Genomic DNA, 12,305 nt, shown 5'->3' with positions numbered 1-12,305 from the left:
GAGTGACCCCCAAGAATGAGGCCGAAGAACAAAACGACCACTCAAGAATCCTCCCAAAAGATGATTCTAGAAGATGCCGCCTCAAGCTCTGCCTAAACCCCACCTATAATGAATATGATGAGTAGATGTCAAAATTAAAGGAATATATATGTAAAGATGTAACCTCTCACGAAAACTGACTTTTCACTGAAAACTTTGGAGCTAGTTTGCCCGGTGCACACCGGCTAGTTCCCCAACGCTGCACAAAATAAATATTTTTGCTGCTTGAAGACAAAATTCATCTCTGAGCAGTTCCTCTGTGCCCTTTTGGCATCACGGTGCCTTGCTGTCCACAGCCTGGGCTCACTATAACTTCACGTTTCAGAGCCATGCAGATGCCATGCGACGGGAGGGACCACGACACCTCTGAGCCCCAGCATCGCTGCGTGGCAGGGATGTCCCGGCGCTGGGTGGCCAGGGCCACCGCGGGTGAGACAAGCCGAGTCAGCATTTCATGGGAAACACCATCCCTGACACCCCGTTGTAGTTGGAAGCCTCATAAAAGCCAAAGAAGTATTTTTTCCTTTGTCCAAGGCTGCACAAGGATTAAATGCCACAGGAGAAACAAACCTTTAGGTGATGGGGAAGGAAAGTGAAAGCTCCGAGCAACACAGCGCTCGGGTGTGTTAGTAATATTAGACACGTGGCTTTGCCAGGTCCTGGATCCATGACTCCAGCATCACGGGCTCTTACAAAGGGGAGCGCTTTGGAAAGGAGAAAGATGCTGCAACATCCTGGACGGACAGCGGAGTCTGTCCCGAAGAAGTATCCTGCCGGTCCATCACCATGAATTTACACTGAAAACTGACAATCAGAAGTAATTGGTAGGTGCTTTAAACCATCATCAGTGACCAAAGTGGTTGGGAAATCTATGGGTGGGTTGTTTTGTTTTTTTCTTGTGAGCAATTCCTAAAATAATCTTAGACGAAAATTATAATAAGGGTAAAGATTTATTTCAGAAACTTGGATACATTTTTTTTAATTATTATTTTGGGCTACTAAGAAAAAGTCATTCCAATTTGGCTCAGAGCCGAGGATTTTTTGCAGTCACTGCCCCTTACGTGGGAGAAGGCACAGCGGGAGGGCTCGCAGCTCTGGCAGGATGCGTCCCGGGAGCCTGTGGGACCACGCTGTGTCCATACATCTGCTGCTGAGGCACCTCACCATGCCTGCACCCCAAGGCTCACAGAGCTGCCCCTTCCCCCTTCCCGTCACCTACAGCAGCACTGGGAAGATTTTCCTGGCTTCCACGGAGACCCACAGTCCGACAACGACGACACCATTTACCCCTTCGAGCCCAAGAGTGGACTATTACATGACACACATTTACGCTGACTTAAAATAAATCAAAATGCCTTTTAAATAGCCCATTTGGAATTCATTTCATATAAAATACATATTATATTTGTATAGCTTTAGGCTTTCAGTGTGCCTTATACCAGTTTATCTGGCAAAGAAGCATGAGCTCACACACCCCGGGGCTTCAGAGATGGTGCTGGAAACGGGTGACTCGCCTCTTCCCCCCACCAAGCATCAAGTTCTCTCTGTCAAGCCTTGGCCAAACACCATGAACAGTTTGGAAAGAAAACAAGGTAAAAATCTGATAAAAGTCATATTCCTCTTCTCAGACTTTCAGAATGTGGAGTTTTAATGTAACAGTTACGACAGGAAGAAAAATCTCATCTCCTGCAGCTCTACGACCTTCCAGTCCCAAGGCAGCTTCTTTCAAAAATAAGTTTTGTAATTCTATGGATTTTTCTTACTGCTTTCAAAAAGAGCAGAGGTTACACATGGTTTTCAGCCTGTCTCCTGGTGGTTACAGACTTCCCCCGCACACTTTCTGCTTACATGTAATAAAAAAGTCAGAGGCAGCAAGAAGAGAAAAGCAAAAGCTCGAGCATCCCAGGGGGCAGAGCTCCTGTATTACTTCCAATATTTTTAAAATTTAAAATATGGGAACGGGGTTGACTAATACTTCTGCTTCCACGTGGCTATTCTTAGCTTCTTTACTGTAAATCACGTGCAGGAATAAAGTTTTGATTGATTGATCAAGATCTAGCTCTGGATAACTAGTTTTTCTAGATATCTGATTATTTGCATCACACCTCTTCGGTTTTATGTAATGAATGGGGATGGCAGATGATCTAGCACTTTGTAAAAATATTTTACAAGTTAATTGAGCCAAATTAATCGTAGCTGGAATTTAATGCATAGCATAATCAGAATTATTAGATTTTTCAGGTCTATGTTAATAAGTTCTTTCAAGATGCTTTTGCCTGTTTTGTTGTGATTTAATTATGTTCCCATAGGTGTTGGATCCCTGTTTAGTTTCTGACACAACAGAGCAATTTCCTGAGAAGAGGCAGTAGCAAGGCAGAGACTCTGCTTTTTCTCTTCTAGTTTTAACGATCAATCAATTCTGTCTAAAGCTAGACAACGGAAAGCCGCTTCGGGGACCCAAAGAAGAATCCTACGAGAAACGGAATCTTTCTTTTTCCCAACTTCTTTTGTTGGGTGGGTTAGTTTGAAATTGGGTGCCAGAACACCCTTTCCCTCCTGCTGCACTCTTGATGGTGGATCCATCAGATCCACCGTCTGTGCTGTCCCAGGCTCTGGGTGCCACACTGAGCACTGGGCTTCGGCTGGCTGCCTCGGCACCAGCACCTGCGCACCAGTTCCAGGTGTGCGGTCGCACCAGTTCCAGGTGTGCGGTGCACCAGCTCCGGGTGTGTGGTGCACCAGTTCTGGATGTGCAGTGCACCAACTCCAGTTGTGTGGTGCACCAGCTCTGGGTGTGCGGTGCACCAGTTCTGGGTGTGTGGTGCACCAACGCCGGGTGTGTGGTGCACCAGTTCTGGGTGTGCGGTGCACCAACTCCGGGTGTGTGGTGCACCAGTTCTGGGTGTGCGGTGCACCAACTCCAGTTGTGTGGTGCACCAGTTCTGGGTGTGTGGTGCTCCGGGTGTGTGTTGCACCAGTTCTGGGTGTGTGGTGCACCAGTTCTGGGTGTGCGGTGCTGTGTGGTGCTCCGGCTGTGAGGTGCGGTGCTGTGCGGTGCGATGCGGTGCGGAGCGGAGCGGTGTGGTGTGGTGCAGTGCGGTGCGCGGTTGTTTGGCCGGGGGCGCAGTCTGGCCGTCGTCCCACACGATGAGCCTGGCCCCAGAGCGGTGATCACCGTGTCCCGCAGCCACACGCGGGGTGCGCCCCCCGTGGGACCCCCCAGCGCAGCCCCATTGCAGGGTGCCCTCCCCGTGGGACCCCCAGCGCAGCCCCACAGCCCCACCGCGGGTGCACTCACCCCGGCACCCCCCAGCGCAGCCCCACCGCGGGTGCGCTCCCCGTGGGACCCCTCCAACGCAGCCCCACAACCCCTGCGCGGGTTGCGTTCCCCTTGGGACCCCCCAGCGCAGCCCCATTGCAGGGTGCACTCCCCGTGGGAACCCCCAGCGCAGCCCCACAGCCCCTGCGCGGGGTGCCTTCCCCTTGGGACCCCCCAGCGCATCCCCACCGCGGGTGCGCTCCCCGTGGGACCCCCCAGCGCAGCCCCATTGCGGGGTGCGTTCCCAGTGGGACCCCCCGGCGCAGCCCCCCAGCCCCTGCGCCGTTTCTGCGCGTCCGCGGCGCCGCCTGCAGCGCCCCCTGCTGTCCGCAGCAGCACACAGGGCCCTTCCGGCACACGGAGGGTTAAAAGTCCGCTGGGAGCTTGGTGGCTTCTTTCCAAAAGGTTTCAGTTAACACCAAAGGTCTCCCTATAGCTCACTCGCTTTAATAGATTTTTCCCATTGCCTGCGCGCTTTATAGACCATCATTTCCTCTCCTGCAGGGGAGCCGCTCCCTGGGTCACTGATCCCACCAGCTTAAAAGGGATTTCATCGATTCCCTTTTATCGGTGGTTCCTTCAGCCGTAATGGGATGAGCTGCTTGTACCTACTAACAGCTACGCCTCTGCTCTGCCACCTCCTCCCTACGCCTAGGAGCGAAGCCTGGGCTCCTCTCTCCCACCTCAACCAAGGGTTTAGCCATGACCAGCCCCATCTTCACCTCCTCGCTGCCCCAGATGTTTTTGGCCTTTGCCACCTCCCAACAGGTCACTGCAGGACTGAGTGCTGGGGGACAAATCCCCTCCGTCTTACACCAGTGCCTCTGTGCTCATCCCTGGTCACCCCAGCAGCCACGAGAACAGATCGCCAGATCACCGCTTGCAAGACAAAACCGAGCAGATTGGTTTAGGGCAGGTTTTGCTGTTGGGTCGTTGGGTTTTTGAAGAGTAAAAAATGAGGCGTGGAGCACAGAAAGGGAAAGAAAGGCGAGTTACAGACATGAGTACACTGGCGGCACTCCCTGTGCACTCTTGGCTTTTCACGTTTCCTGCTGTTGCCTTATCCTATACGAAAGAAAGGCTGGAGGCCTTAAGGTCATGTCTGTTAGAAGCACAAATTGGTAATCAAGGCAGCATTCCTTCAAACACCTTACAAAAAAGCTGCAGCCCCCATTTGGCTCCCAAACAATGCAGGCTCCACCCTCCGAGCCCCTCCGAGCTTCTCTCAGCATCACATCCTTCACACCGCTCAAGCTGTGTGACTCTCTTCAGCTTTCCAGCCTTTTCCCCAAATCCGTCACATTTTGCAGTGTGACGACCTTTGCACATCTTTCACCTGCATATGCCTTCCAGTGCCTCTTTTTTTTTTAAGTGGTAACACGCAGGCATTTAGGGAGAAGTTGCTAGGATTTCTGCAACTGGAGCAATGAAGGTGCCTAACTTTATTATAAGAAAGCCATTACTATGATTAAAATTGTTATAAACTTCATTGCAATCGAGTTTAACCCAATCCTTTCCCCTTTCTGGTCGGCTTCAGTACTCTGCAAGCACTAATTAAGGACACATGTCCAGTGTCCATGAAGCATACAAATAACTCATCCCTCTGCAGACAAGAAACTGAGGCACAGCAGCTCACCCAGATGCAGGCAGTGGTGGAGCTGCAAGCAGGACTCCTGCCTTTGGGTCCCTGGCCCCACCACCACCCCCAGCCCCAGAGGTGGACTGGTGAGCTGCACACAAGCCCCTGGTCTGCCCTGGGGGATGTCATTGATGACCCAAAAGTATTTTGGGTTTTTTTTAGTCTTGTTTCTTCATGAAGGTGCAGGACGGGACCGGAGCAAAGGTACGGGCTGCACTAAAGAATGAAGCCAAAGAGGTGGCACTGCCCGTGCTTAGTGTAAAATCTCTGAGTACCAGCAAGCACGGAGTTATCTTCAAAGGTTTGGAGAAACTGATTCTTCAGGGCAACAATACACATGATTTGCAACTTGCTACTTTCAGCTTAATTTCCTTTCCTCTAATACAGCTGCTTTCCTGGCCAGAAACAACACACTTTTCTTCGTACTAAACAAAGGGTCATGGGCTTATGGGAAAGGATATAATTTTCTTCCAGCTTCTTTCACCAAACATCTGACTAACAGCCCGGGAGGGTTTGAGTGCTCTCAGCAAGGAAGAGGATGCTGGTGGCATGAAGCTGCGCGGCTCCGCTGCCAGCGCTGGTCGATCAACCTCCTTGCTTCCCCCGCTTTAGGGATCCAATTCTGAAGCTGTTTCCCACCCCACAGTCATGAGGGTAACCTTGCAGCGTCAGGCCCTGGAAGCTGAAGAGAACGATAGGGGATTTCTCTGGGCTTCATGTCTCTTCACGGATAAAGGGAAAAGGGATTGAGGGTCTCGGTCCCCAAGACATGTCCCCTCCTCTGCACTTCATCTCCATACATCCTCAGCGGAACATTCTCTATTTGCTCTCACAACTGCCCTGGTACATTATAGCAATATGACAATCAATTAACTGGCCACTCTATCACAATAAAGAAGCCACCCAACCTTATATAACTCTTTTTAATTGTTTTCTTACATTATAACATTTTGCTAAACTTCTTCGGCCATAACTTACATAATTTAATTTCTCAAAGTGCTAATAATTTAATTGCTTCCTTCCTGCAGACAAAGTGCCTGAACTGCCTTCTCTCATTCAGAACATTAGAAAAAGTGCCTGGCATGAATACCAAAAAGGGGCATTATATTCACAAGACCTTACAGAAAACTGCTTTCTCCAGAGTGTTGTGCCTCAGGCAGCCACAAAGGTGCAACAAACTTGCCCGGACTCTTCATTGCACACGGGGACCACCCTCACTATAGGAAGAGATGGAAAGCATGACAAGTGGCAAGTCTCATCAGCAAAGTTCCCTGGGCTAGTGGCAATCACCTGTCCTATGGCCCCTAGATGACATCTCGAAATTAAAACATGACATTCAAATGATAAGCGAATAACTCCCACTAGCACATATCCTCTCGCAGCTTGCAGGAGGAGACTGAACAAAAGTAATTTTGCAATTTACACCTTCAGGCTTGAGAAAGAGAACTTAATAGTGAGAAGACATGCTGCGTATTCCAAGGATCAGTAACTGTGCCTGCAATTTAGACTTCCCTAGTCTTCCGCAAATTATATCTGATCCATTTCTAGGAATATGGACTGATTACTACAGATCTGGTTTTGCGGTTCATTGGGGACATCTTTTCTTTGCTTCACTTTTTGTCTCAAAACGAGTTATGATGGGGACACGGCCAAACTGTGGCAAGGGACCTGGGGGTCCTGGTGGACAAGCGGCTGGGCATGAGTGAGCAGTGTGCTGCTGCAGCACCAGAAAGCCAACAGGATGCTGGGTTGCATCGACAAGGTCCTCACCAGCAGAGATAAAGTCATTATCCCACTCTGGTTAGTGTGTGTCAGACCGCACCTAGAATATTGTCTTCACTTTTGGTCCCCACTGTACAAAAACCATGTGGACAGGCTGGAGAGGGTCCAGAGAAGGGCCACAAAGATGATCGAAGGACTGGGAAGCCTGCCATAGGAGGGAAGACTAAAAGAACTCAAGGTTTGTTCAGCCTTGAGAAAAGGTTTAGGGAGGACCTTATCACCACGTTCCAGTATTTAAAGGGTGGCTACAAAGAAGATGGAGACTCCCTTTTTACAAGGAGTCACATGGAAAAGATGAGAGGTAACTGGTACAAGTTAGTCCTGAGGAAATTCCAACTGGACACAAGAGGAAAAGTTTTCACAATGAGATCAACCAGCCACTGGAATAATCACCCCAGAGAAGTGGTGGATTCCCCAACATTGGACACTTTCAAGATCCAGCTGGACAGGGTGCTGGGCCACCTTGTCTAGACCATGCTTTTGCCAAGAAAGGTTGGACCAGATGGTCCTTGGGGTCTGTTCCAACCTGGTATTTTACGATTCTATGAAACATCCTTCTTGGAGGTTGGATGACATTGTGTCTTTTACTTATGGCAAGACAAAAGGACCGAGAGCCGTCTGCAACTTAGCGTAAGAAACCAGCTCGATGTTTCCTGCCACGTGCCAGACAGCAAGGGACAGAGAAGCAGTGGCGGAGGGAAGAGGATTAGGACAATCCAGGGCACATGCTCCTCCTCCCCACCCCCCTCTTTGCACACTGTCCTTCGTGAGGTTGAGCTGGAACTGCACACAGCCGCTGCTCAGGTGTTTCCAGCAGCAGGATTTCTGTGGTTTATTGGATACTGCATCACCCCGCGAGGTGAAGATGGCAGGTATCTGTAGGCAGCGACTGGACTCAGCACCTTATTCCTGATCCAAGGAACAGCAGGATGCTGGAGAGTGGCTGCCCTGATTTCATGCCTGATGTTAAGAAACCCAAGGTCTTCATACAGCTGTTTATTATTTTTCTTAATAAAACTGCGGGTCTGCTCATGCTCCATTCTACACTACCGATTCTTGTCATCTTCCCATTTGTCACTTTCTAAGACATTTGCCATTTGTTCCTGTTTGTGTCAGGTTTTCTCACCAGGAGCTTTATGTCGCACTAATCCTGGCTGGTACAGGCTGCCGGGGATGCATCTGCAGCTCAGGGCTGGGCTTTCTCAAACCAGTACAATAGATGGAAAGTTAAATCATGGGGTTGGACACAGAAGGGGGAGGGGGATTACACACAACTCGGTAACTAAGAAAAATAAGGTGTAAGCCAAGCGAAAACAGCTCAGGCAGCGTGGAATACGGTGTCGGAACAAATACATCACTAATACTTCATAACCAAGAATCAGTTCCCCTCCGATTTGTGTATCACTTCTGAACTTTTCACACATTCTAGGCTTTAAAAAAAAAAAAAAAGACGGTAATTAATCACTCTGAATGTTAATTGCTGGGCCTGCAAAGAGAAAATCCAGAACCATATTCCCACATCTGATTAGTCAGGCTTTGAAAACAGATGTGACATGTTTGTACAACAGGAGTAACAGAGGAGAAACTATCAAGCAAGCAAGCTACATCATTTGTTATAACTCCTACTAACCTTGTGCCCATCCTGAATATTTCCTGATACAAAGTCTACAGCTTTTCCAGGAGTCCGAGCCTTCTCTCGTGCCCCATTTCTAAACTCTGCGTGCTCCAAATTATTAAGCAACAATACTGTTAATGTTTCAGTTTTATGAAAATAGAAGAAAGGATTCATAGAGCTCACCGAGGAAAGCACAGAACACAGGAAGAGGTAGGTGGACAGGCAAACTGATTTAAAGCATGATTCATTTCCCAAGGCCATCGTTGTCACCAAGGGATAAATCAGAGCCTGGCCTTGCTCATGATCAGCAGCATCACTTTCACTTTGCGATACTTAACTCGCCACCCAGATGGGTTGTGCCATGATAATGACTGCCCCATTCGATTACTGCACCTCTTCTGCTGTTGCTTAATGGTTTCTTTGCTTTTAAGGCAAGGTACTATGTGCTTCAGGTTCCCAGCCTAAGAGCTCATAATGTAAGTGAAATGTGTCAAATAACTGGATTAAGTTGCCCAGACCCACGGAGGAAAAATATTTCTCTGTTTTTGTGAATTTTGTGCTGCTTCTCTCTTTATCACTAATTACCGCCTGGATACTGGAACTCAGAAGCAGCCTATTGAATCCTGCTCAGTGGAGTCAAAATTTTTCCTAGAAACAAAAGGTACAATATATCAGTTTATATGAATGCCAAAGCTAGCTAACAGAAACTAAAAAAAATAATCTCAGTCCTTCCCCAGTTCTCTTGAAACTGACTCAAAATCACAAGGTACTTTAAATGATAAAATTAGCAATTTAGTTCCATATGTCCGTCTGCTTTCTAACCTTCTTGGTCTCAGGATTCAAGCTTTCCACCTTTTTACTGCTAGTTAATGTTTTTGACAAACCAAAGATGCTAAAACCTGAATCTGCTCTAGGAGTGTGGGTTAGAAGGGGAAAAAAGCTACAACGACGTGAGTTATAATAATATGGTTTCATCTGGAAGCCCCAGGTTCTCAGTGATTTTCCCTTCAGTGACCAGTATTCTTAGCCCTAATTAATAACGTTCTTCTAAGTAGGTTGTATGGCATTTTTTACAGGCTCAAAAGCAAGAAAAAAAATCCTGCAAAATTTGTCCCAGATCCTGCCTCTGTGCAGCCACCAAAAAAACCCTTTTCTGTAGTTTGTCTTCTGTAGACTACTTTTATGGGTGTCAGGAAAATTTCAGGTATCCTACGTAGGTATGTATGGACATAAATACACATACCTATGTAAACATGGCAGCAGGCTCCCAATACAAACAGCAATAAGTTGACCTTAATTTAATTCAAATAAATAGAAAAAGTCATTGATAGTACTGGCAATACATCTCAGTCATAGCAAAAAAAGATAGCATTACTGCCCGTTTGGTACAAACGGTGACTTTGCTGGGTCAAATGCCCGCAGTCAGTCCCGGCACCCACACCAGCACTGCACCCTTCTGCTTTTTCATTCACACATATGCACTCATGAACCGTAGTGACCACTTGGACCACTAACCACTGAATCACAGAATCATTTAGGTGAGAACAGACTTTTAAGATCATTGAGTCCAACCGTTACCCTAGCCCTGCCAAGTCCACTACTAACACGTGTCCCCAAGTGCCGCATCTACATGTTTTTTAAACTCCCCCAGGGATGGTGACCCCACCACGTCCCTGGGCAGCCTGTCCCAGTGCTGGGCCACCCTTTCCGTGAAGTTTTTCCCAATATCCAACCTAAACCTCCCCTGGCACAACTTGAGGCTGTTTCCTCTTGTGCTATCACTTGTTACTCAGGAGAGGAGACCGACCCCACCTCACTGCAACCTCCTCTCAGGTAGTTGTAGGGAGTGAGGAGGTCGCCCCTCAGCTGCCTTTTCTCCAGGCTCAACACCCCCAGTGCCCTCAGCTTCTCCTCTCTTGTTTTCTAGAGAGTCTCTGGTCCCTCTCCACAGTGACACTGTGCTGAGAGCCAAGGCTCCTCCCACACCAGCAGTGACCTTACTGCCACTTGGATGTGGAATTAGAACACCGTGTAGCAAACAAATACTACAGTAGAAAATCCCACCCTGTTCAGAGCTCAGAGCACAGCTGTGTATTGAAATCGGGTCTAAAGTAACAACGGTCCCATGATCCCTTAACCGGGAAATGTAGCACAAATAAACGAGAGTCAAAGTGCCATTTTGCTATGATAAGTATAAGTAAAAATGCAAAGCCTGAGTATTTGTTGACAGATTTTGTAAGACATGTAGAGTATAAATGGCCTAAAAACAATCTAACCAGGAGGAACATTTCTTTCCAGTTCTTTGATAAAACTGGATTAAAATTAACAGCCTGAATCAATTGTTAAAAAATACATGGAGCAGAAACAAATATCGGTAAACCCAAAAATTCAGAAAATTGACTCATATGCTTCAGTGGTTTTCTCAAACCAGAGCAAGTTCAAATTCCAGTGCTGCATTTAACCACATCTGTGATGTCTGGGGATGTGGGAGCAGCTGCGGGATGTCACCTTACTGGCACTTGGCATGGTCTTGGTCTGCTCCCACCAATGGGTCAGAGCCGTGTTCCAGTCGGGTTTCCTGACAGACTGGGCTCCTGGAACACTGGAGCCATAGTCTGCCAGCAGAAAGATCGAAATATATATCGACAAAATACTTAAACCCTGTTATTCTGCATAACAGATACACCTTTCCAAAGGAGCACATCAGTGTGTCACACCAGTGATGATTACTATAAGGAAAGCGTGTCAAAAGTGTTCAGCTTCCATTTAGCCCTTGGGATAAATTTCCCCTTTTTTTCTCTTGAGTATCTACTTCTCTTCCAGGAGGTGACATTTCGTGAACGATGACCTTCTTACCGCTGGCTCCCAACTGTTACTGCTATTTTTAATAGGATAAACAGGATCAATAAGTGTTTTAAATATGATCATGGAAGTTTAAAGGACAAATCTGAAAAAAAGAAGAGGATGCATGCACATGGCACAGGCAGCAGCACCTGGTACGCACAGTTGCTCCCAAAAACGCTATTTTGGGGTGCAGGTCCCTGGCCTGGGGTTTTATTTTATGTTCTTGTCCCTTAACATTTGTAAGAGCAGAAGTGATTTCAGTAGCTAGGGCTTTCATTATTTTCACTTCCGAATGCATGAGTGAGATTTTTTTTCCAGATCTTGTCGAAACCTAAATGACTTGCCCAGGACAGAACGGAACATGCCTGGAGCCTGTCCCCAAGGGCCTGCGCGGGGCCAGGCCCGGGCTGGAGCCGGGAGCGCCCCGGGAGGGGAGCCCCGGCGGTCGCGCAGCCAGGCGGGCCCGGCGCGCCCCTGCAGCCTTTCATGAATGAACTTCGGGAGGTTTTTTTTTATGAATGGGAGCTCCGTCCTTGAATGAAGCCCCGAGTGCTGCGATCCGATTGGCCCTGAAGGAGAAAGCCCCTCCCACCTCTCACTGGGTGAGAGCCAGAAGGAGCCGGGATTGGCGGGCGTGGCCCAGCCCGGAGCTTCATTCACAAAAATTCGATGAAACAAAGGAGCGGGCGAGCGGGGCGGTGAGCGGGGCGATGGGCCAATGGGCGGCCGCCCCCGGGAGGGGCGGGGTCGCGCCGGGCTCCGCGTGGGCCACGCGCCGCCGGTGCGGGTCGGGACCGCTGTCCCGGGCCGGGGGCTCGGCTCGGCTCGGCTCGCATCACTCCGGCCCATATGCCCAGTTTGGGAGCTCGCAGCCCGTGCCGGGCGGCGAGAACGCCGGGGGCGGGGGCGGGGTGTCCCGTGGTGGCCGCTGGCCCAGGCAGGTGGGAGCCGGCCCGCCGCGACCCCCCCGCTGTGTCCCCCGCAGGTGGCAGCCGAGAGGCAGCGCCCGGCGGCGGGATGAAGGGCTTTCCGGACCAGCAGGTACCCTTCATGCTCCCGCAGGTGAG

General features: G+C 49.1%; 1 protein-coding gene across 7 annotated transcripts in view; it reads left to right on the top strand.

Moving 5' to 3' along the window:
- Nucleotides 1-3,756: 3,756 nt before the first annotated feature.
- The window catches only part of ETV4 (ETS variant transcription factor 4), a gene marked incomplete at its 3' end in the record, with an annotated part of 35,336 nt that continues 26,787 nt past the window's right edge, over nucleotides 3,757-12,305 (top strand). For 6 of the 7 annotated variants that reach the window (XR_013924582.1, XM_080369864.1, XM_080369866.1 and 3 more), the window contains exon 1: nucleotides 3,757-12,300. Coding sequence is in view for 6 of the 7 variants with exons in the window: in XM_080369864.1 (XP_080225990.1) it covers nucleotides 12,088-12,300 (213 nt within the window). The remainder of the gene's footprint in view (nucleotides 12,301-12,305) is intronic. The other variant, XM_080369868.1, reaches the window with a different exon arrangement.

Source organism: Falco punctatus (genome assembly GCF_963210335.1).
Source record: "Falco punctatus genome assembly, chromosome: 19".
Classification (NCBI taxonomy): domain Eukaryota; kingdom Metazoa; phylum Chordata; class Aves; order Falconiformes; family Falconidae; genus Falco; species Falco punctatus.
This window is presented reverse-complemented; position numbering and strand designations above follow the sequence as displayed.